Here is a 26,376-nt window from a genome sequence, read left to right on the forward strand (position 1 = left end):
TTACAGGTGTTAAAAACTCAAATTCTTGGAGGCAGAACGTGTTACTGCTCTGTTAAGGCAGATGTAAATGTCACAGCTGTCTTATAAAACCTTCCTATCCTTCTCTCAGCTTGCCTGGTGTTAAAGTTAATAAAAGGCTAGAACATCCATCCTATGTTCATAAAAATTATTTTCTTAGCAGACAATGACATTGTAAGACAAAGAGAGTAAAGGATTTTTTTAACTATTACTGGAACATCTGAGGTTTGATGCCAGGTGGTACCACGGGGATCTAAGACATAACTGACCCTTGACATTTTGCACTTAAGATTGAAAGCCTGTTCATGGAAGTGTAACTGAAATGCACCCTTTAATAATGCTGCACTGCACACAATAGGTAGTGTAACTGGTTTTCTTGTGGAGTTGTATCAACCAACTGTGACATTTTGGGGTTTGGAGGTGAGGGAACAGAGGATAAGATATACTCTGCATTTACGAAACTTCTTTCCCAGGTGTAGAAATATTCATAGCTGAGGGTCTCCACTGAAACCATCTTGTCATTAGTCTTTGAAAGGTACAGTCGATGAAAATGTGGTTTGTTTCAGTAGCGGTGATGTTACTTAAACTGGATTCAAAGTCTCATGGATATCTTATCAGATTGTGCTGTGGACAAAATCAGACAGAAAGCCAATACAGTTTATGAAACACCATTGTATAACATTGTGCAGTGCTTTTTCAGCTACATTTGCCACAGTTTTCATGTGCAATATATGGTTTAAATCATGAAATGCCACAGACTGTGAAACACGTACACTGAAAAAATTAATGTTGCCTATTATTAAAAAGTAATATCCATTTCTTTTACCGGAGAGTCCAAGAGCCAGTGTTTGAAGAAATAAGTAAAGGTTATCAACCTCTCAAGTCCTAGATAGAGAGTTTTGCACTTTTGAAGAAACAGCAGCAGGCCAGATTTGCCTCTTAAAATTCTCACTTGGTTGGTAATGATAAATACCATGTTTCTGGACATTCTCAATCCATTAGACCTTACACAATGTTAGTGTTGTCTTGAGCTCTCAGACTCCCTTTTTTGACTCTCTTGTCTCACCTCAATATCTTCGTGGTTATCTATGTCACTGTATAACATAAAAGATATTGTAGATATGCAGGGAACAATGTCCTCTAATTCTCAGCTTCAGAAATGGCATATCATTGTCAGACAGCTCAGGCAGTACAAATTTATCATCTTTTCTTTATTATCCGATTCTCTAGTTTTGAAATAACTTTCAGAGTTAGATGCTTTGATGTTAAAATATTCTGTTCATCTAATAAAGTCAAGCTATATCAGGATTTGCATGTCCCACTTAATTTGATCATACTTTGTGGTTTGGGGCGTGTATCTTATTTTGTTTTTATCTTTGAAATGTAAAGCTATTCCTATTTCTGTGAAGTTTGCTGAAAACTGCTTCATTAGCCCTTGTTTAAGGGCTACTTCGTGCTTTTAACATGGAAGTTTCACTGAAATGTTAGGCTAAAGGTAACTATTCAAAATGGTAAACTATACATCCAATTTACACTGTATGCATTTATAAAATTTCTGGATTACTCATCCATTGCCTTTTGGGGTGGGGGAGCAAATGAACTGTCAGATTTGTTTCTTATGTCACAGTAAAATAAGTCTAAGAATATGCTTGTAAATCCTGTACACTTTTATTTGAGGGACTAAATACAGATCAGACAATTCCATCAAAGGTGTACTTGCATTTCTACTTGATTGAGGGAATTCTGTATTCCTTTCAAATTTCAGATAAAATGGACTGACAGGTATTTAAATGTTTGTCTTGCTAATGTTTTTTGTGGTAGATTTCCTTGAATTGCCCTCCCGATTGCTGTATTCTGCCTTTTTTTAATTTCTGATCATTAAATTGTGGTGATCTAAAATGGGTCATCTGTATGCTTACAGAAAAGTCTATTTTAGCAGGCACAAATTCTTTGATAATATTCAAAATAGACTGTTTTTCTAATGCAGTAGAAGATTTTACTTACAAACCAGAAAACACCATGTATGGGGCAACTTAAAGTGTTCCAGCTGTACAGAAACATTTTCTGCTGTCTGCTTTTACAGGTCCGATTTGTGAAGAATGTGACTTCCTGGAAGGAAATGAAACCAGGATTTTACCATGGACATATATCTTATTTGGACTTTGCAAAGTATGTTACCCTTGGGTTTCTCTGTCGAGTAGCTCAGTAGTGTAAGTTGCTTGGCTCCAGCTGGGTATTAGTGCCCTCTAGTGATCAAAGTCTGACAGTTTTGAAAAATTCACACACTGAAATTCCTGTGATGAGCAATATTTGATTTTGATTTTCACAGTTTTCTCTTGTCTTTTTGCATGGTAAAATCAACAGTCTCTCATTTCAAAAATATTTATATGCTAGGTTTAGTATTCCTTCTCTGAACTTTACAAGCTTGTTTTACTGAAAATCCTGGTTTTTCTTTGGAACACTGGCGGTTCTGCCTTAGGATTGTCTTCCAATTCTGGGAAATTTAATATACCTGTTCTCAAATATGTTTCATATAACAAGTAATACCACCTGCCTCTAAAGTTATGTAGTTCTTCTCTACGAGAGTATCCCTTTACACTTTATCAAAATGTTAAATGTTATATTTTAGAGCAGTTTTCTGGCCTACGGTGATTTGACTTGCTGTAAAAAGCACCAAAATAATTCTTGTGGAGTTAAATGCTGCTACTTATAACGTTTATTTAAAATAAAATGAGGTTAAAATCCTCCTAGTGACTTCAAAGGTTCAGGATCATATCTGTATTCCCACTTCCATGTGTTTCTTTTCTTGTCTTATTTTTACTTCTGGATCTAAAGCAGTGATCCTCAGTAGCTCAGTCTTGTGAAACCTCCCCTTGAACTTCAAGTCAGTTTTGCTTAAGATGCTTACTAGGCAGTGCTTTATCTTGTACTGGCTGCATGTGGAAAATGGTTTAAAATTGAAAGTGGAATTTCTAGATCTCAGCATATTTGTCTGCATGAACAACAGTAACTGCTACTTTTACCTCTTGCTGATGGTCAGTCCTCAGTAACGTTATGTTTCTATGTATTAAAACATTTATTTAAGGAAACGAATTTTTTGTATGTAAGAATTTCTTTTGTTTAGTCATTGCTTGTAATTATTCATTCTATTGTATACACTGATTTTTAATTTGAGTTTTTTATTACAAAGAATGAGAAAAGGAAATGAGAGTATTATATAATCGAAAATGCTAAAAGCTACAATAAAAGCTGGAAATTACCAGTGGCACCAAGTAAAACCTTGAACTTTACAAAAAAGTAACAGGCAAGAAGTCTTAATTGCAAATTAATCGATAAAATAAAATACCAAATTTCATTAGCTTCACTTCTGCCTTTTTAATGTTAAAAGGCTGCAACATTAATAAACCCTTGAAGTGAGTAACAGCTTTCTGGAGCAGCAGAGGTGAATGTTAGTTTATACATTACTTGCTCCACAAAGCTGAAAACATTTTCAGATACTGGAACATTTTAAACTAAAATAATTACTTTACATTTAAAAAGCATATAAGAATTTCACACTTTCCTTTCATCTGCATCTTCCCTCCAGGTCTGTGTTATCCTTGTGTTTGTTGTTTGTTAGCCTGTCACCTAAATGAGGGTGTTTTTTTTTTCCCACAACAGCTTGCTTTCTCATACTTTGGGTTTTAATTCTTAAAATAATATCTTGAATACTCTGCTTGTGCTTGGCAAGAACCACACTTTTAAGGCTGTGAGGTATGTTCTTGTAGTGAGCATTCCTGTAGTTGAGAAGTGTAAAATGTTTCAGAAAGTCTGTGCCTGTTTGTACACAGGCATCAGACTTAGGTCCACTGTGAAATATCAGAAGTACTTCTTAAATTATGCTGAAGCTTAAAGTACTGGATTCAGTCAATGACTTACAGTATTGAGGACAGATTATCATAATCCATCCATGTAGAAATTACAGCAGTAAAAGTTTACATTTTTTTCCTATTTTTAAAAAATTGCTGGTCCACCATCATTCCCTATTTTCCCTGGTAAATGGTTGGGAAAAGTTCTTTGCCAATGCAATTGCCAAATCATTATCATTATTAATAAAGTCAGAATAGTAAGTGGCTTTTGTTATCATAACTGAGGCTAGTTTTGTGAGGCCATGTGCAAATCCATATGACTGTCCAGTCCAGCACAAACATTTCCAAGGGCTTTGACACCTTTATTTAACCCACAAATACCTATTATTGGTTGAGGCTGCTAATATATCAAAGTAGTTTGTTACAGCCTTGTACAGCACTTGCAGTAGAGCGTAGAAGGGGACACGCATGCATGTCTCAGGCATTTCAGTCGACCTGAAAGAGGTTGCAGTTCAAAGTCTGGACTTTGCATCAAAATGGTTGACACGTTCTCACACTCCTGTTTTGTGGACTTTGGGAATAAGAGCTGGCGTACAGACAGATGTCAGCAATGCTGCCTTTAACTGCTACAGTCTGATTCCGTGGTACATTCTGTTGGCGACATGTGAAGAATCAATTCGTCTTTTTGTAGCCTTTAACAATTTCTGTAGCTGTAATGCTGGTCTTTTGCCAAAGTAATGCCTTTTAATTGTGTTTTTTCTAACTTTCTCTTTTCTGCTGCTTATTCTGTGTTTCTGTTCTTTAGCTTTACAACTTAAGATTCCTCATATGGGCAGTATCTGGTATTATAATTTACAGAGTACCACTCTAACTATAATGGTACTGCATCTTAAAACTACGAGTGCTCTCTGTTTTAGCCAAGCTAAGAGGCTTGAATGGCCCTCTGTCAATGCAGAATGCTTTCCCAGTTTGCATGGGAATGGAGGGGTTTTTTCCAGCTCCTAGCTTTACCTCAAGGCACTTGACACACTTGCAATTTCCATTGTGATATAACCTCTCTAGTATTTGGATACAGTATTTATTTGCCACAGTAATGTCTCGAATGGAAAGAAAAATAAAATGAGAAATGTATCGTAAAAGCTGTCTTGAACCTAGCCCATTGCAAGGTAGCACTTGCACAAAACAGTTTTGGTGGTTTAAATCTTTCTCACGTGTCCCATGAGCTTACCACCTCATTTCATCAAGCTTCCTGTTTGTACCACAATATATCAAAATTTTCTTATAGTAAATGTCTTAAGGAAAAATTTTATATCTTTAGATAAGGAAGTTAATATCGTTATGGATACTATCTTAGGTTTGTATTTAATAAGCATAGCCACATGGATTCATCCCAGGTAATGTATGGGCTCTGAGCTCTGTCTTCCTCCTGTTAGTGTTCATGTCTTTGAGAACTGGAGACCTGCCAGGAAAACAACTTGCAGCATCGCATAGCACAGTTCAGGAGGGCAGGAACTCAGTATCAAACTTCCTTGTACTTGTCATTAACATGTACATGGCTGCTAGACTAATTAAGACATTTCTAGAGAGATGGTGTATAAACATTTTTAGTATCTCTTGTGTGAGAATATTTCACTTTTGTTTGTTTCACTAATAAAAAAATAAAAACTAAAATCACAATCCTAGGAAAACTGAAATTGAACTTTCACATCCACTTAATGCTCTGGTTATGGGGATGGGAGGAAGTGACACTAAACTTCTTCTCACCATCATTTTCTCCATATATAGATAGATATCAGTTGTATCAATAGAGACAGACTTTTAAGTATTAGATGAGAAGCTTTGGTTTGGTCTTTAAAGGACATTTTTTCCTCTTTTACTTCAGATTTGGTGTTAAAAAGAAACCAATTTACATAAATGTCATAAGAGATCCTATAGAACGACTAGTTTCTTATTATTACTTTCTGCGCTTTGGAGATGATTACAGACCAGGGCTTCGGAGGCGAAAACAGGGGGATAAAAAGGTAAAGTACACTTTATTATATATGTTGTTCATACTAAAGTTAATGTGAAAACAATTTTTAAAAATGTCCTGATAAAAGCTGAATAGCTCTTCTATCAGCCTGGGTGGTGGTAGTGGCTTTGTAAGTTATATTCTCCCCTTCATGTCTATACTGGACCACAGTGTAACAATAAGTATTTATTTGTAACCTTATAAATTCACCTTATGTTGCAATTTGTTAAAAAAAATTGATTAAAATTTAAAAATGGTTTCTGGAATGAAGAGTTTTAAGTATCAAGTTAAGCCTATCTTCCTGTGTAGGAAATCTACATCTCTTCTTGTTGAAGAAAAAATATTTTTCACCACAAGCTGTAAAAATGCTGGTGCTCTGGTTTGGATGTTTGTCAGCAACATGGACAGTGGGATCAAGTGCACCCTCAGCAAGTTTCTGACAACACCAAGCTGTGTGGTGCGGTTGACATGCTGAAGGCAAGGGGTGCCATCCAGAGGGACCTAGACAGGCTTGAGAGGTGGGCCCATGGGAACATCATGAGGTTCAACAGGACCAAGTGCAAGGTCCTGCATGTAGGTCAGGGCAATCCCAAGCAGAAATCCAGGCTGGGCAGAGAATGGCTTGTGAGCAGCCCCAAGGAGAAGGACTTGGGGGTGTTGCTTGATGAGAAGCTCAATATGAGCAAACAATGTGCACTAGCAGCCCAGAAAGCTAACTGCATCCCGGGCTTCATCAAAAGAAGCAGGTTTTGGGAGGTGATTCTACCCCTGTGCTCTGCTCTTGTGAGTCCCCACCTGGAGTACTGCATCCAGCTCTGGGGCCCCCAAAATAAGAATGCCATGGACCCATTGGAGTGAGTCCAGAGGAGGGCTATGAAGATGATCAGAGGACTGGAGCACCTGTCCTATGAAGACAGGTTGAGAGTTGGGGCTGTTCAGCCTGGAAAAGAGAAGGCTCAGGGAAACGTTATAGCGGCCTTCCAGTACCTAAAAAAGGGGCCTACAGGAGAGATGGGGAGGGAGTTTTTGTCAGGGAGTGTAGCAATAGGATGAGTAGGAATGGTTTTACTGTGGGGGTGGTGAGACCCTGGAACAGGTTGCCCAGAGAAGTTGTGGATGCCCCATCCCTGGAAGTGTTCAGGGCCAGGCTGGATGGGGCTTTGAGCAACCTGCTCTAGTGGGAGGTGTCCCTGCCCACGGCAGGGGGGTTGGAACTTGATGATCTTTTAAGGTCCCTTCCAACTCGAACCATTCTATGATAAATACCATAACAGCTAATAAACATGACTAGTATTTTTGCATGCCCCACCCTGTCCAAATAGTGTTTTTTAACTATCAGGAAGAGGCCAGTCTTCTTTTCTTTCCAGTTGATAACTAACTGCTCTTCTGTTATTTAGGTTTTGGCGCCATCTTCAGCTACTGATTTCAGTTTGTCCATACATCCTACAGTATAGGTAGAGAAAAGCTTCAAGCAGAACAGTAACTGAAATTATGCTTAAAAAAAAGAGTCTTCATAGACTTCAGAGATGATTTGGTGTTATGATATCATAAAGGCATTTTTTAAAAGGGAGACAGGATCTCATATTTTGTTACTTACTCTGGTCCTTTTCATTAGGAGCATGATTTGGCTAGTGGAATTCCTCCCTGGTAGAGATGGATGAGGTAGAAAGATCAGCACCCTGCATCGTTCATGCTGTTTATAGGAATTAGTATTTATTAAAAAGAATGAAATTTAAAAGTAGTGGTTTATTTTTGTATTGTAATCCAAACAGACTTGTTAGGTAGTCACTGGGAAATGTTAAGCCAAAATCCCAAATGCTGGGTAGACTGCATTTTAAGTTCTGATTTGCTGAAAGACGTTGAAATGCATTCATACTTATAATGTCTGTAATGCATTGCATTAATAATTTTATGTTTTTCTACTTATGATGCTTTTTTTCCTTTTGTCACTAACATACTACTTTATTTAGGGCAGAGACTTAGTTGTTGCCATACAGATTCAACTTGTCCTGTAAGCATCTCTAGTTCATTTGAAGTGAAATTGATTTGATATGCCAAGCTTTAGGGTTTCTTTCATTTATATCAGGTAATATTATTTTTCCATGGTGTTTCCAAGAAAACTGTACATACATCTGGCTTCAGTTTTACATACATTCGGTATAAAATTCAGTAAGCTCAACAATGGATTGACCTAATCACAGTGTCTATAACACTGGCATCTATTCTAATCTGTGTTACAGTAGGTTTACTAAGAGCTCTTCAGATGAAAAGCAGGGAAGGTCAAAAATGCGATCTTTCTAATGGAAGTCAATTGTGCCTTTATTAAATGGAAAGGAATCTCAACATACTTTACACCCTTGCCCCCTCCCAGTCCATGCTGCAGCATTTCTATAAAAGAGTTCTTCATTCGTTTTCTTTCTATATCCTTGTGCTTCCAAAGTTGTAGAAAGCTTGGATCCAAGAACAGAGTCTGTAAGACAAATGTTTCTTATAATAAAATCGCTGGATGGAGTAGTCAAGGTAAGTATATTAAGAGGAACTGGGGAAGGGAGCCTGGCCTATTTCATCTTACTTAGAAAATTACTTGCTTGCGTTTGCATATTAACTGTGAAATAACCTGCAGGTATAAGCAGAGAAGTCTTTCTTTTTGCAGATACCAGTTTGTATTTAGTATTTGCAATCATAAGTTAAGAGGTGCATTTAAACAATTTAGTTCTAAGGTAATGTTGATGTTATAAAGTACTCATGATAGATCAGTGCAGAATTTCTCTAGAGAACTATGCTAGAGAGAGCGTACCAATGTCTTGTCTTCCTAGTTAAGCTGCATTTTTATCTGTGATACATGATACGTATGAGCAATTCTAAAGCTGAAAGTGCAATGTGGAGCAAGACACCGCAGGTTAATCCCTGCTTTGGCCTGGTATCAGTAAGTTTTTCAGATTATCTCAGAAACTTCACCTCAAAATAGAAGTAAAGGACGTTGTCCTTGTTCTAACACCAAATAATTAGGCAAATGTATTTTTTCATAGTTATTTTGAACAGAAACTTGTAATTATAGAGAAATAGCAGTCTAAAAAGTTGATAACTTATTTGTTATTAAATAATTTTTTAAAAATCTATCCTAGATACATGGCTTATATCTTGATTAGAAATATAATCAATATTTACTCTATGGTGGCTGGGTAAAATATTTACAAATTCTTTCCGATGCTAATGGGGGTGTTGTTGGAAATGTGTTACTGCAGTTGAAACTGTTGCTACAGCTGCTTGCCCAGGTAGAGTGATGTTGCATGGAGTATTTTGTTAAGCAGGGAAAAACTTGCTTTCACTTCTGATTCCCAAAAAACAAATTAGCCTCTGAAATAGCAGTTATTTGTCATAATATTTCAAATGTAATAGAACATTGTCTAATCTGAAACACTAAATGCACAGTGTTCTATGGTTTAAATATCCAGTTGTTCCAGTATCACACAAATCCTAGTGGCATTGGATGCTGTATATTCAGTGACTTCTTTTGTAAGGCAAGAATAATGATACCAACACTTATTGACTGTTTCCTCGTTTTGGCTTATAGCCTTTATCATGGTTATATGAAAGATATAAATTCAAATGTATCAGGTAAGGTCAAATTGTTCATTGTTTCTAATCATAAAAGTAGTAGTCCAAGTACTATTTTAATTGAGACAAGTAGGTTCTCCTAATAACACCGTGAAAGCAAGGCTTGAAAATTTTCCTTTTTTTTTTTTTCTTTCACATATCTTGTGTTTTTCTGTCCCCACTACATTTAGCAACTAACCAGGTTGAGATGTTTGATAGATACACTAGATTTTAAAGCTCAGCTCAATTTTGTCTTGTTCCAGACCTTTGATGAATGTGTGGCAGCTGGAGGTTCAGACTGTGCTCCAGAGAAACTCTGGCTTCAAATTCCATTCTTCTGTGGCCACAGCTCCGAATGCTGGTAGGGAGATAAATGTAGCTTAAGTCATTAGTCAAGTAGATCGGTGATGAAATGTAAACTTAACAAATGTGAATATGTAGCACAGTTGGGGAAAGCATGAGGGACTGGACAGAGTGAAGCAGCAGGTGTGTTATTATTTTCTTTTGAAGATGTATTTTACTGAAACAGTCTTGCAATTCTTTAAACAAGCAATATGTTAGGATACTGTATCAGCAGTGCTATGAGGGAAAACAGATGTTTTCAATTTTAAAAATAATTTTTGTAGATTTGGAGTCTTTACATTTTTCTCTTATGTAAGGCTACAGTATCCACCTCTCTGAATGGAGATGTTTTCTTCAAGCTCCTAGAGTTTCTGTGGAGAATAAAATAATTGAGATCAGGATAAATTTATCTTCTTAAACCTTTACCAGACATCCAGTAGTCAATGCTACTTTGTAGAAAATGAAACAAAAGTAAGTAGTGTCCAATCTGTCAATGCAGCATGTTTTATAAAATGTCACAAACTTAAACTCCATAGGAAACTTAAAAAAAAAAAAAAAAAAAAAAGTAAAATAAAAAGGACAGAGATAATTTGATTGATTCTAAGTGAAATCCAGGGCAATTATTTTTTGAAGGTACTGTTCATCCAAACATAAGTAAAGTTAAGTAAATGGCCACTTGGGAGCTCCCTTTCAGTGGCTTTTGGTCAGACCTATCTACACCTGGGACAGATGGACAATCAGAGAAAGAAAGAACTCTGAACCTGTCTTTCTCCCTGTCTAAGGCTATAAAAAGGAGGAAAAAATGTCTGTTTAATTTCTGCTCTGTCGTTTAGTAGGGAAGTTCTCCCAGTAAGCACAATGACTTCCTAGTTCAGAATTATGCTTGTAGGATGCAAAAAGGAAGGTGTGTTCTTATCAGAACCATTTCTGGTATCTAATGTGAAAGTGGAGACTGAGTATTGACATTGAGAAAATGTAAATCCTCCAAAAATTGCATTAGTTAGAGACAGTAACCAAATAAACAGACATATTGGGGTTTTTTTGTGGATGAGTTATTAGTCAAAATAACTAGAGGAGTTTAATTTTTAGAGAATACAGATGAGAGAAACTGGAAAGGGAAATAGAGTTAAGAATGGTTATAACTTGAAGTGAGTCTTGCCTTTCTTATACAAATGTCCTGTTATGAAGTAATCTCCATCTAGGGACCAAGGATCGTTGGCTGACATCAGAACTTGCTGTAATTGTTCTCTGTCATTTTAGGAATGTGGGAAGCAGATGGGCTTTGGAACAAGCCAAATACAATCTGATTAATGAATACTTCCTAGTGGGAGTTACTGAAGAGCTTGAAGACTTTATCATGTTATTGGAGGCAGCTTTGCCCCGGTTCTTCAGGGGTGCCACAGAACTGTACCGTACAGGTATTTAAATGGTTGATTGCCATGGATTCCATGTGTTTTTCATCCTCTTAACACTTTTTAAAATGTGAATTGTTTAGGCCTAGATGAATAGTTTTGAGTCTCTGCCAGGTCTGCCTCTCAGTTGATGTTCCTACAGAAGAGACAAACTCCTTAAAAGACTCTCAGTACAAAATTTCAAGAGCAGCCCGAATATCTTCCTGCTTTACAGAAATTGTAAATATTTCAGGTTGGGGTAAAGGCAGTTGTGTAGGTATACCACACTTCAAAAATTGTGGCAGGTGTTTATCAGAACATTTTTGAAAGGTCCTGAAGAAGCAAATTTCCATTTCCTCCTGCTGATGAAATTAACTGCGTTTGATGGGTCTTTCTGTACAGCCAGCCAGGTTGCAAGGGATACAAATGTGCAAGTACACGTTTATCTTCCTGGGGTTGTAATAAGGCATTTGTTATATAGCTAGTAGCTCAGTTTCTGGGAGCTGGCCATGGAACTTATAATGAAGAAAAGGTCCATCTTAGCAAGGTTTCTGTCGGCAGAGGGAGAAAAGGGTCTGCTGTATGGAGCCTGGATGTGTAGTATTAACAAGTTTATTATAAAGCAACAGATAGCAGTTTTTAGAGAAAATACTGTCATCGTTTTGGTCATCTTTGTCTCATGAGAGGAGTCTCTCGCTTTGCAGTTTGTAAAATTTTTAACATTTTATATCAGATTAACATCTAAATAATTAATTTTGAAAGACCAGTCTTGCTCCAAGTACATTATGTGGAGTAATCTTGTTCCTTAAATGAAGTGTTCATTCCCTGGGTTTATTAGAGTAAGGCGAAAGAATTGAAAGAACTGATGCAAAATTCATTAACATTTAGTGAGAGAGACTGCAATTTTTCCAACCCCACATATTATGTTAATAAATTCTGGATTAAATTCTGTCACTGTTAATGCAGTTTATCAACATGCTGAGAGTATAAAACTCTGTAAATAAATGGGCTATAAACAGTTTTTAATCACGTGAACTTTAAAGTGAAGTTATTGCTTTCATTTTGCATTTAGGAAAGAAGTCTCATCTTAGGAAAACAACTGAGAAAAAACTTCCCACAAAGGAAACTATTGCCAAGCTACAACAGTCTGAAATCTGGAAAATGGAGAATGAGTTCTATGAATTTGCACTGGAGCAATTCCAGTTTGTCAGAGCACATGCAGTTAGGGAAAAAGATGGAGAATTGTATATTCTGGCTCAAAACTTTTTCTATGAAAAGATTTACCCAAAATCAAACTAAGAACACTATACTGTTAGATTTATGGACCTAAATCTTTGGTCACGTCGTCATCTTAGTCCTCAGCCATGGAAACTAGATTGCTTGTAGACCTCCAAGACATTTCTTTATAGATCTGAGAAGAGTGGGCTGTGGATCACCTCCAGGGCGTTGGATACTGGCTAACGATGTTGGTAAACCAGAAGCAAAGGCTTCCTTTCTTTTATCTAACTAATACTTTCAGTGGGACTTAATATACTTTACCTGAAGAAATCTACACTTTAATTCAGAGCAATTAATACACAGCAGTTTTAATTTAAAATATAAACAAAAAAAATGCTTCTGTTGATGCTCTTTTTACTTTTCAGAGCAATTTATTTTCATTTACACTTCTGTGAAGAGGAAATAATTTTGCCCAGCTTTCAACATGGAAATTTTGGTTGTATACAGTATGAGTAGTGTTAATAACTGGTTGACATCTGTGCTTTGTTTTTGTGAATCATGTCACATGATATTAATTGGGATGGTTAATCATGTTCTGCTGAGAAATGCTGCTGCTGCTGCAATTGCCCATATTTATATATATGGTTTTATTAAAAAATTACAACTAATCATAAGTGTTAAAACTTCATTTCCACATTAATATTGTAAAAAGTTAAAGAATCAAAGCAGTGGGGTTTTTGTTTTGTTTTTTTTATCTCCACCACCACTGACTGAGGTTGGGAAAACTACAAAGAAAGTTGGTATTGTCTGCAGTTCTAGTTGATCCTTACACAGTGGTATAAAAATCGTAAATTCAGTATTAAGTTTCTCCATGGATTATTTGTAATAATTGTAAACTGAGGTATTGGTGAATCCATATTATGACTCCATTAGTGAGCTGTGGTATGGTTAGGGTTTTCCTACTACTTCGATACTTTTACCTGTAGAATATTTTTACTAAGGTGCTTTATAACGTGTTTTAAAGCATTGCATTTACAAAAGGAGTAAAGTGCTGTAAATACTGCTTATTTTATGTATTTGGACCAAAAGGTTTAAAGTAACTAGTTTAAAGTGGGTTTTTTGCACCAGTTCTGTTATGTGTGAAGTGAAAAACATCACATCTACTTCCTGGTTGAGCTGACTGTTGGACATTGCTGAAATGCACCTCAGTGACCTCTCTGACTTCAATACCAGAATGTTGTCCAGGGATTCTCTTTACAGAAATGTGGTCTTCATCCTTTCATTGTGGTAAGAGGACAAGAAGAAAAATGTCATGTTTAGTCTGGTTGAAAAAGATGCAGTGAACTTGATTGACATAATTGTATTTCTGTAACTGCCTTATGTGACTATTGTAAATTTGTGAGTTGCCATTATTAACTATGTGAAACACCTGGTAGATGAAGTAAATTGAAATTTGAGAACAGATGTTTGGGGCCACTGCTTTATAGCAAATGGCAGTGGAGAACTACAAGAATTTGTTTCCTATTGAATTTTCTTAAAGATCTGAGTATTTACACGTCTTACACCTGCCTTTTCGTAAAGTGCTTTTTACAGGGTTTAATGGGGGAAGGCACTGAGGAGACAAAGTTAGGAATGGTGATAAAGGTTTAAATTCCTAAGGGATGATGCTGAAAGCTTAGTTTAAAATTACCAAGTGGCGTTTCTTTAACCAGCTTGTTCTTGTAATGAAAACAGAGGAAATGGAAAATAGCCTGTGAACTGGATGTCTGCAGCCAAAAGCAACAGCCCAATTACAGAGAGGATAATGAGAGACTATCAAGTACATCTTGCATTTTCTTTGTTTTCTTGGTTTTTTTTCCCTTTGAGTTTTAAAAATAGATCTCTCTTTGTTCTTCCCAAATAATCAGGGAAGTTTCCTTCTGATAGCTTACCGTTTATATAGCATGAACCATGCATAAGATTTCCTGTTCTAGTTCTTGTGTATTGACGTCATTAATAATGCCAACATGTTTGGGAATAGAATGTGTTAGTTCACACTTGAAAAGATGTTTCCTAGCTAAAGGAATGAACTGAGGAGTCATACACAAGAAGTAGCTGATGGAGATCTAAAAATTTCCGTAACAAAGCAGTCACTTTTTTGAAATAAAATGAATATTTATAATTCCAGGAAAGATTATCTACTCAGTGATAGTTTTATGTTAGGTACTATTTTGAATATATTGTATTCCTTCAGAATAACTTGGATCAGGTTACATTCTTGAGTCTTCAGAATTTTCAGATGAGCACCTCTAAGAGAGCAGAGGTTTAGTGAAAACATAATCTAAGTAATGAAACAGGTATGTAGACAAATGTTTCTGTATTGACAAGAAAAATAGGCAAAACTTCTACTGATTGCAGTAGGATCTACAGAAACCTCTTCTATTCTGTAAGCAATTTTAAAAGTTTTCTTTCTTTTTTTTCCTTCCAGGATTTAGAATTTCTTAATTATGAGTCTTCAGTAACAAAAAACAATAGAACAATGCAATTTTTTTTTACTTTTAAAAGAGCAATATATTTTTCATAGTTCATATAAGAAAACACAGTTTATTTAATCAGATATCACTTTCTGTTTTTGCTGTGAACTGACAGGTTTGAGACAAACAAGAATTTTAGGAATATTTTTTTAAAATGCTATCTGCAATTGGAGAGGTAATCATTCCAGATGTACTCTGAAAATGTTACTGTCTGTGGAACACAGACGGGAATCAAGACACTCTACTTTTATATCTAATGCAGCCATTAAGCCAACTGTGAATTTTTTAGAATTGTTTGAATTCAGAACCATCAAACTTGGATTTCCTAAAAGATAGTTTAGGAAAAGGACTTTTAATAACTTGCCCTTTTCATCTTCTATTCAGAAATGGAAACAATCCAAATTGTTGGTATTAAAAATATTTTACAGTTTATAAACAGAATGTATCTTGTGTGTTTTCCCTTAATGACTCACAGTGAAAAGTAGCAATACATGGAGTTTTGGTGTTGCAGGTTATATGATCAGTAAACTTACTATGCAGCCTCCTGAACATGGACCTTTTAACTGAAGTCACTGCAGTCTCTGCACAGGAGTGAGATTGGCTTTTTGCAGGGCTGAGCTTGTTTGAAAGCTGCTGAAATGCTCATATATAAATACATAGTTGAGAGTAGGTTTTGTTACACTGTTCTGTACTTTTTGTACAAAATTAACACCCAGATTTGGTGCGAAGCTGTAGCCCTGTTGAAACTCTTGGTGTCAGCATCATGGCACTAGGCCTAGCTGTGCTGGGAACTACATGGCCATAACCACCGCTTGCCTGGACCACTGGTGATACACTGGGCTGTGTCGACAGGAGACCAACAGTGGCTTTAGCTCCTTCCCGTAACAATTCTGCAGCCATGCAACAAGAATTTCACTCCTGCTTTGTTAGTGCATCTGTAAGCAGACAGAGGGCTGGCGTGCAGACCGGCCTGTGTGCGCATCCCCGCTGGCTCTGGGTTGGTTTTCAAGCAGTCCCTCTGTTAGTGGTACACTGATCATGGCTTCGTTTTCAAACAGGCATGAAAATTTATAGCTATACAGTATGGGAGAGGACGAAGCAGCACACCCTGGTCGTTTGAAATGCCTTTTCTGGGTACTTAGTTTTTCTGAAGATATTTAGCTATTTTCACTTTCCAGGAATAAATATTTGCTTATTTATGGTCTCAAAGCAGTTCTATCTTATGTCAGGGAAAATTCAGTTCTTTTCTGTTATAATTCTGTTAAAATTTTCCATGAAGCTTACCTGGCATTGCTAAACATGTATGTGACAAAAAGGTGTATGGATGACACTGTCTGAACTGTGCTGTTCAAGCAGTCAGTGGAAAAGCCCAATTCCAGTGCACTGCCAATTTAGCTCTTCGAAATTAGAGCATATTTTATGACTACTAGAGATTAAATTTAAGGAATCGGTAAGGCTGCTTAGTTGCATGGACGCTTCCTTTACTGCAAGCCTATGCAACTGTGTAACCTTTGCAGCAGTATTTATAGAAAGAGCCCTCTTCCTGAGACTTCTCTGGAGCATAATTATAAATGTTCATACACTTGTACTGTCTGATATTTACATCAGCAGCTTTCTGTGGCTTCTGTAAAAAGAGACAGGTTTGTGAGCATTTCTAAAGCAGTACTGAATGTAATTTTGGAAAACATGGATTGTGCTTCATGACTTTTTTTTCTTTTTAAACACACACACACACACAGCTAAATAGTGCCTTTTTTCCTCACAATCCATGTTGAAGATGCTCACTCCCACTCACCCTCCGTAAATTGATTCGTTTGTGCAATACTGTTCCAACTTGAAACCATTTTGTCACAGCTGTTTGAGAAATAATCTCCATTTTTCCTTACTATGCTGCCAGCTTTCTGTTGTTGAAGTGTTTCAGTTGATTACCTAATGCAAATGCTATAAAATAAAACACCCAGTGGGAAGGGGAAAGAAAAGAAGTCTGGTGTCCTGTCTTAATATTTGCATGTCACATTCACATTAAATGCTTTTTTCCTAGAAGATGTTGTTACGCAGAGTTGTGAACTTCGTCTGCAGCTATTATGATTTTGGAGGGGAGGGGCGAGCTGGAGCATAGCTCATCTGTAATAATTTCATGTAGCTATAACCAAATATATTTATAGGCTTTTAGAATTTGCATTGGGCTTATCTGGCCAGAAATGTAATACATTTGCAGAGGGTATATAGAGTATGCTGAAAGTGTGAATGAATTGTTCTTAATCTTAAAACCGAGATCTGTAAGACTAGATCCCTGGCATTAGATCAATGTGTCAGTACATACGTGCTTCCCTGCCTGGGGGAACAAATGACCTGACCAATTACTGCGGCACTGGAAGGTGCTCAGTTACTGCAGTGAGGAGCATGGCCTAAGTGGAATAGAAATGTCATTTGCATTTTTAAGCAAGCACTTAAAACAAGAAAATACAGTGAGCACGAGTACGCTGCTCTGTTTGGGATTTCTGACTTGTGCTGTAACCATTGCCCTGTAAACACTCCCAATGCCTGCGCCCGGGAGCTGAACAGTCGTCCCACCCAGCCAAGTTTCTTAATGCGATAGTTCCTAAATATTTAGTTGTCAGCCTCAATGATTAAGAGCCATCGTGCAGTTACTCAGCAACTTCCACTCGAGGATTTTAATGGCTTTTAAATCCCCCTTTTGTTGAAAGTAGACTTTTCCGTACTTCTCTCAGTGGAAGTGATAGGTGTAATTGTGCACAGGAAACAAAGTGTCTCTGCTTAGATCAGCCAGGGGGAAGTGGGGGAAAAAAATGCCTATATAAAGGTACAGGACTTCCTAAGGTCACTGCGCCTCTTGCTGAAATGATGTAGTAAACAAAATGACAACCAAAAAAGTAACAATACAAAAAATGCTTTATTTAAAATGACAGTACCTTCTCCTGGGATAGACTGAGTGACTGTAGTGTTAGAGATATGTGTTGAATACTGGTTGAACTTTCGGTTTTTTTAACTGTTGCCACCATTTGCACAGGCAATTAATCTCATCAGTTGGAATTCATGGGAGGGGGGAGTGAAAGAAGGGAAAGGCTTTTTTTGTTCAAAGCTAAATATTTTTTTAAGGTTCTTTATTTTCATTTTATTTATTGTTTGAATCTTGCATTTGATTTCAGTATAATTTCCTTACTTCTTTAATAAAATACAAGAAGTTGCTAGTGAATGTCAAAGCAATGTCCAGATGTTTTCTTCAAGCACAAGTCCCCTGCTATGACCTCCCCCCGGCTTCATTACCACATAACGCAGATGTGGTAACTTTCAATAAGAGCTAATTTAAAGGACTAATAATACTCTTTATTAAAAAAAAACTCTACAAAGAACACCTGTGGCCTAAAAATGAAGGCTTTGAGACCTTTCACCTTGTCATAATAACCAACTGCATCCTCATAAAAATGGAAAATACTGTGATAAACATTCTCTACCCCTTTTCTGCACGTTTACAAGGCTGGTCCTGAATCCACTCAGATTTTCTGCACACAGACATTAATCTCATAATAAACATGACTGTCAAAATAATTGCACAAAGAGCAACTACCCATCTTCCTATAGAAAAAAAAAAGAATAAGATGTATCTCAGCACAAAATAGATTAAAATGGTGATTCATGGGAATTGTGGTTATAGTTCAAGTATATAGGTATCGCATTCCTCAGATGCTTTAAGAAACAGTTTCCTACCTTGCTGTATACGTTCATGTGTTGTTCCACCCTGCTATTGACATGGAGTCATCTGTGTTTTTCAACTTAAAATTAAGTATTGTATTTCAAATATAAATTCAGTATTAATAAGGAAAAACACTGTTCTATTTTGAGAGAGAAACATACCTAATTTGGTATGATAATTTAAATGCTCTAACTCAACCAGAACTCTGGGTTTGATGCAGCAGTGACTGGAAAATATTATGAACTGTCTCTTTACCAAAAAAAGAAAAAAAATTACTCTAGAGAATAATGGTCTTCTGGCCCTAAAGACATTATTGTCTTGACAAATATTGATTGCCATTTTTAGCACAGAATAGAATTTGGCATGCTTAATTTCCTTTATTTAGAATTTAATAACTTTTAAAATGTTGCGTGACTCGGAGAATTGGCAGGGGGAAGAGGAATTCTTCACTGCTAGAGACTTTTGCAGTTACAGGCTGGCTTTGTCAAGACTGCCTCACTGCAGTGTGTAACCAGGAGTGAATATATGGGCAAACATCGTGTAAAGCAGTCGATACGGTAATGAAGGGTATGTATGTGTCTGTGAAGACAGTATGTAAAGAATGCAGAGGAAAGTGCAGGCAGAAATACAAACCGCTGTATAGGATTGCAGTAATTCCTTAAGTTAACAGCTATGATGGCTATCTTTGGCCTAATTATCTGCTTTGGATCTCCAGTGCCTTCCCTTGACTGAATTAATGAATTCAAAGTTGCAGCCATTAAGGGTGCTGCTATTATAAGCAAGGCCTGTACACTGACAAATGAAATCTCTCCTATTTATAACCCCAGACCAAATACCTACTTCCAGCACTTTGCTCCAGGACTACTTATAGCTAAGCTATAGATCTGGAAAAGCAGATTACATTGACTGGGAGGCTTGTCTGCACTGCATTTGAGATCCTTGTTTCTTGAAGATAAAATAGTCAGTAATTGCATGATGGAAGTAAATCCATGAAGTCTGGGAGAAAGCATCTTATGCTCAGATTATGTGGAGCAAAAATTGTGTGCTTTTTTTGGGTGTCCATTCAGATTGAGTTCACTGGCTCAGGCAGATTCCAACCGGGCATCTGTTACGGCTACTTTAGAGAGACAGTTGGAAACCTGAGGTTTACTTTCAGCAAAAATTGCCATAAACATTGTTTTTCCACAAAACTTTTCAACAAAGGTTTTGGGGTTTTTATTCTTTAAGACAAATGGAGAATGTTTTCCTTAAAATGAGCAAAACAGGAAAACAGCAGCACCCCCACCACCCCAGCAAACATTCTTTGTCAGTGTCCTTTTTTTCCCCCCACAAGCATATGGAAAAATGTGTGAGCGTGTAGGACATCCGTGCTCAGCCTCTCCATTTTCTCAGCTGGCTCTGTGAGATAGTGTAATAGGTTTCATTCCTTCAACAGCCTTCCAAAGGACAAGTCTTATCTTGCAGGTATTGTTGTAGGACATGAGATCACGCTCCAATAGGGAGTTTATCAAACATGGTGTTTACTCAGGATCACCTTTGAGAGTCTGGTGGCAATAAAGGTCCCTGTCCTGTGTGTTGGAGGTGGTGCTTGCGTGTTGTGCTGAATTAGCTCGTGCAAGCTAGCAACTGTGCATGCAACAGTTTGGATGCATTTACCTGCTGTATCTGACGGTCACTTCACCTAGCAAGGGTATTTAACTTGTATATTTGGGCATTTTTTAAATCTTTGTGCGTGACAAGATGAGAATCAGGCTGCAATCAACAGGTGTTATTAACTAAAGCATTGCAGCCAGCTCATATGTTAACTTTGGTTCCATACCCCCTTCTCCTCAAGTCACCCATCCAGGAATGTCCTCTTATATATATGTGTGTGTCTACACATATACAGCCATAGTTCTCATCACTTGATCATACTGAGATAAATGGAGAGTGAATTACAAAGCCAAAGAGATTCAAAGATGGCTTTGGAAGCCAAGTTTGAAAACATTGTCAGTAGTGAGTGGGAGCAAAGCATGCCCAGGCAGACACCCAAATGCACTTTCAAAACCCAGCTTCTTAGTGCATCTGAAATGGCTTCTCAGCATCTCTAGAGCAGTCCAGTTTGGGCTTTGCTCAGTTCAAGTACAAATTTAAAAGAGCTTTCTCTGATGAAAGATCTTGATATTAAAGGATCCTTTATTGCTCCTTTGACAACAGAGTTTTCCAAGACAATAATGTACCTTGTGACTGAGAGGAGGGTGAAACCCAGATGTCGTCTTTTATCATCGACGTTGAGATGGTTGTTCAAATTCCTTTCATCATTTTGTGTTCTGCTTATGTGTCTTTATTTAAACTAATTCTTTTCCTTGTGTTTTCTCATATGCATGAAAAAGAAATGTTCAAAATCCAAGAGAATGTGCTTTTCTCTACAGCTGTGTCTGTAGACTGTCCCCCATGCCAGTCTCATTTTGTTTATACAAATTCAAATAATGATTGATAACTGGACGTCTTACTGTCTAGTTCCAAAGATACTGAAAAGACTAGGAAATGGGGACTTGGGTATCACAGCCATACAGGATATTCTAAAATTTCTTGGAGTCTGTGATATTCCATAGCTAAATGCAATGCAAACTAAGTGTTGTGATAACAGTATTTGTCAGTTTTTCAAATGTTGAGCCTGAATTTAGGTATTTATGTTAATATGTATTTATCTAAAAAATTGTTCATGGGTTGCTTTTTTCAGGTTGAGCAAGTATCAATAACCTTCTAGGAAAGCAGAATATCTAGTTTTGGTGCCAAGCTATTAACATCCCTCAACAGTTTGGCATCTGATTTTGTAATTGTTGACTTTATTCTTTTAAAACCACCCAGGAAATTGTTTTCTGTTGTTTCTTGTTATGAAAATACATTTCTAACAATTTTTTTTAAAGTCGTTTCCTCTTCATATTCTCTTCTGTAATCACATCTGCAAGAAAAATGTGAGTTAGGAACATTAATCATTTGGGAGCCTTGTGTCTAAGTCTTTGAAGACAAAGTGCTGCTTCTGCTGACTGTAGTCTTTTTGCCCAGGGTGGTTTCCTCTTTCCATATAAATCAAAAAAACCCCATGCTGCTGTTCTTCCCAAATCAGGTGGGGGCTGGGGGGACCCTCAAGGAATAAATAGCTGGTTTTCATGTGATGTTGCTGCCACATAAAACAGGCCAGAAACAACATATTAAAAGATTTTTGAGAAACAATGTTTAAGCAACATAAATGAAAAACAAAGCCAAATTCTCCACCTGCCCAAAGCTGGGGCAAACCCCCACCCACATCAGTTCTAAAACTGATAGGATCCCACTCTCTGAACGTCCCTTCAGATTAGGAGCATTTCTTGGGGTTCTGCAGATGGGTTTCTAGGCTTCAGCTGCCAATACGTCAGCTGTCTATAAATGCATCAAAAAAAAGATTTATTAGCAACATTTATTCATGTCTCAAATTCTTGTGGAGAATATGCAGGTGATGGGCAAAACTGGCCGCTGGGCAAAGACTGGTTATTGAAAGGCAGAAGGAAGGTTATTAGTGGGATATTGGTGTCTGGTTTTAGGAATGATGATTTTCCAGCCTGTCAGATGACACCACATAACTGAGAAGTTTAAGTAACTTCCCCACAGCTACTCGTCAGAGACAAATGTTTCACCCTGCACGTGCAAAGCAAGTGGACTAACGTAGGTGGAGGAGGTGGATTCCTGCATCTTGCACTTCTCGTCTTTCGCTCACCTCTGGGCACCTGTCATCACCATCATCTACCCGGTAGAGAAAAGTCCCTCCATAAGGTAAGAGCTTGCTTTTTCTACTTGGGAGCAGTGTAGATGCTTGTTCTCTGTAGATAACTTGGTGTAAGAGCTGTATTAGTATTATTGCACATACATATTTTTATTGGCACATAAACCAATAGTGCTGGCAGATCAAAAGGAAGCCGGTGTTGGTAATGGCATGTGGCTACCATAATACCTGATTATTACCAGATAGTATTGAACAGAGTTCTCGTACCCTTTGGAATGTTTTTGTTAGAAAATCTGGTACTGTTACCCTGTATCGGAGGTAAGGCACTGAAATACAGGTGGGATTTAGCTCTGCTGAGAAACTGCCTCTTCTGATCCTTCCTGCTGCCTGTCTGCAGGCTCACCCCTCGCCCAGCTATGGCATGGGCCCGCTGGCACTGGGCAGGGGAGGGAATGGCCCAACAGGATTCCCATTTCTGCCAGCAGCGAGAACGTTGCTGCTGGCTGTTGTGTGCAGCAAACAGGGACAATTTTGAGAAATAGGCCCTTGACCTGGTGGCTACACCTGCTGAGGTGTTTTGATACGGATTTTCTCTGAGGAAACAGCAAGATTGAGCTTCTCATTGCACTGCTAAGCCAGGAGTGCAGCGCCTGCAAATATATCAGGGATGTTGGTATTGGTGAATTGCCTACAGCTGTGCACAAACATTGGTTGGAGGAGCCAGGAATTCAGCTGAGACTTCCTGAGCCCTGCAAGGCCTTCTCTATGTCTCTTCACTAATCTTCCCATATAACTTTCTACCTTGGCATGACTAATGCTCCCAATTAATGTGTACTAACCCCTAGCATTTTAATATAATAAAATAATAATTTATGTCTTAATACGGAATTTAATTTTTGTATGTGTCTGTCATGTTTCAGGCACCAGGAAGGGTCAAAGAACAGGTGTGGGTGTCTGGGGAGCACTGTATTTGCAGTGCTGGTCATGAGTTATGGTCGTGACCTCAAACTTGCTGTTGTTGGCTGAAGCCATATCAGGGTAAAAGATACTGTTCTTTAAGACTCCAGAATGAATCCTAGCCCCTGAAGTGGGAAATAAAGCAACACACAACTTTCTGAAAGTTGGAACTAACTGCTTTGACTCATTTGGAAAAGTGTCAGAACAGGAACAGCTGTCTGTGCTGGCAGCCTTAGGGGATCAGAGTGCAGCAATTGCGCCTGCTTTTCTCCCCCTAAGTCTGACTCTTGCTTTTGAGGTTTTGTGTGATTGGAGAAAAGAAATGTCGTGATTACCTTCTTCGTTTGTCCGCTATACTAACTACTTTAAAAACCAAGGCAAAAAACATCAGAGAACGTGATCTGATCCTTATAGATATCTGTAGCCACTGAAAATGGTGGTGTTGCAGAGTCCTGTCAAGTGAATGCTTCAGATAGCTTTGTGGTGAAATATGGAGCCAGCAGGAAGAATTGTGGAGACATAGTATTATATAGAACCTGCCCACTTGTGTTCCGAGACCAACATGCATCTTGCCCAAACTCTACTAATATTTAACAGGGTAAAGACAGGTTATTTTTGCTTCATTTTGAAAAAGAAAGCAATCATCCTCCCCTGCCCCGACAAGGAGTAGCCATACAAATTGAAAGCATGAGGATATTGGACTGAGATCATGCTAAAAAAATAAATATTAATTTTTTGCTATACATACAGGCCTATGTGCCTGTGCCCTTGCCACGCAGGAATGCTGTCAAACAGAGTATTACCTTCCCCTACACTTTAAAGAAATACTGTTGGGCCATGATTATGTGCCTGTGCACCATGTCTGCTTTAGAGAATGATGTCCCCAGGGCTTTCTGTGCCCACAGGACCACAACATGCTTTTGGGGGTTCTGGGTAAGCAACAGATTTAAACTCTGCCCAACCGTTGCAGCAAAGGCCATTGTACTGTCCTCCCTGTCCCTGATCATCCACTCTGTGGTTTGATTTTTGAAGGGGAGACTTGCTCTCGTGGCCTCTGAAAGCTCTCCCATCTCCAGAGGGGCTGGGGGTAGGCGCCCTTCGCTTTAAAATTAACACACATCTCTCTGCACTTGCTGCAATTATTTAGAAACCTGCATGTCAAATGACCCACGTGAAGCCAAAGAGCATATTACTAGGGGTGTGCTAACAGCACCAGTGCACTAAACCACAACTGACAGCCTGACCCAGCACTGTGCTTTAAAAGGGCAGGGCCGCAGTGTTGGAGTTGGAATTCTGCTTTAATTAGGCCATTACCTGACCTTCAAAGCTGTATTTTCTTCCTCCTCTGCATGCTATGCTGGAGGAAGGGCTGCTGGAGAAGACAGGAAGAGCCCTATCTGATCGTTATCGGGAGCGGACGAAAGCCATGCGTTGCCTTTTCCTTTTGACGTGTGCAATTAGTTTGGCTTGTGTGGAAGAAACATGTCAAGGTAAATGGCTGTCTCTGTCTTTCCCCTCGTTGATCCCTGGCAAGGTCCGTCATTTGCTCCTTATGTGAAAAGCTATTCAATCACCTGTTGACAGTGGGATCCCTCTCATAAAACTTGCAGCATATCCTGACAATACACCACCGCGAGGTCCCTTTGCCCAGGCAGTGCATCACGCCGTGGCCTGACACTACCGTCAGGCTGTTTTACAGGCTGAGTGCACTCCAACGCCCCTCATAAAACTTTGCTTGAACCCGGGTGTTTCTACATCTCTTTGCCCCCCTCTTCAAAAGAAGCTTTTCCATTTTTATGGGGTTACAAGGATCTTTCTGTCCAGGGCACGTGACATCTGTGGTGCTCACCAGGAGCATGCTGCCGTTGCCCTCACTTGCAGGCAATCTCCTCCTCGTGGGGCCAGCAGCGTCCCAGAGCTCTGACACGTCCTTTGGCCTCCTGTTGGAGATGTAATATCTCCTGTGTTTGCTCTGAACTTCTCAGTCTTCTCAGGCAGGGATCTGTGCTAATGCACTTACCTCCCGAAAATCAGCACTCTGCATGCACAGGAGATGGACCCTCCCTGGCTGCATGTTGCAGGTGGCTCTCATGGAAGGCAAAAGACCTGGTTTGTGGGTTTTTCTGATAAATAGATGTAAGAATTTATTTTCTTGTTAACGTTCAGTTCACTAGATTTAAGTAGTGCTCTGCTTATGAGAGACAAAGTCAAAAGCAAGGAAATGCAGTGCAAATGCTGAGAGGGAGTTCACTTTTAATTCACCTTTTAGGCCAATTGCAATGGTTATGCCAAGGGAAGACATCAAGCTTGCTCCACTTGGAAGCATGTGTGTGTGCCCCTCCACCGCAGGGGAAGGGGTAGCCCCTCACTGCTCCCAGCGTGAGCCATGGTCACAAGTCTCCGGTCATACTCTCCATCTCGCTACAGATTTCCTGTGTGGCCACAGGAAAGCTGTTTTAAACTTGTGCTATCTCCTTTGCTTTGACCAGAAGTGCTGCTAATCCTTTTCCTTCTTGTGAGATTGAATGTGCATGAATACTGACACTGTGGCGGGCCAGCGGCTGCGACAGCTCTGTCTGTCCCAGGACTGTGGGGATGGTTTGTATTTGTCCCCACTTGGTTGTACCTCAGCAGATGGAGATGCCAGTGCTCCCCGATGTCACTTAGGGCACTGTGGAGAATGTTCCAGGGAAAGATTTGGAAAAAGCATCTTTGTTTGTTTAATCCTATACATCTTGTTTTTTTTCTCTAAGCAGTATTTGAAGGGTGATGGAGTTGCCGTTGAGCCCATCAGGGGACAGAAATCAGATAAAGTGTTAGAAAAGGAGGGCTATTCAGAGATGGGGATAATGGAAACAGCACTGGATTTTTACAGTGCTATTACACAGTTTTAAAAGTACTTAGCTCTGTTTTATAAAGGGGAAAATTGAGGCATGGTAAGATCCAGTGGCTTCCCCAAGGGCATACAGGAAAACTCTTTTGTTGGCACTAACATATGGAGTGATCTGGCCAACAAATAACTGA

The 26,376-nt window shown here is 38.5% G+C and overlaps 1 protein-coding gene across 1 annotated transcript in view; it reads left to right on the forward strand.

Moving 5' to 3' along the window:
• The window catches only part of HS2ST1 (heparan sulfate 2-O-sulfotransferase 1), an 82,760-nt gene extending 65,840 nt beyond the window's left edge, over positions 1 to 16,920 (forward strand). The window contains exons 3-7 of the mRNA XM_014938956.1: positions 2,102 to 2,187; positions 5,749 to 5,887; positions 9,738 to 9,835; positions 11,077 to 11,234; positions 12,280 to 16,920. Coding sequence (XP_014794442.1) covers positions 2,102 to 2,187; positions 5,749 to 5,887; positions 9,738 to 9,835; positions 11,077 to 11,234; positions 12,280 to 12,506 — 708 coding nt within the window. The 3' untranslated portion in view covers positions 12,507 to 16,920. The remainder of the gene's footprint in view (positions 1 to 2,101; positions 2,188 to 5,748; positions 5,888 to 9,737; positions 9,836 to 11,076; positions 11,235 to 12,279) is intronic.
• The last annotated feature ends 9,456 nt before the right edge of the window (positions 16,921 to 26,376 follow it).

This window comes from Calidris pugnax, unplaced genomic scaffold (assembly GCF_001431845.1).
Source record: "Calidris pugnax isolate Ruff unplaced genomic scaffold, ASM143184v1 scaffold18, whole genome shotgun sequence".
NCBI lineage: Eukaryota > Metazoa > Chordata > Aves > Charadriiformes > Scolopacidae > Calidris > Calidris pugnax.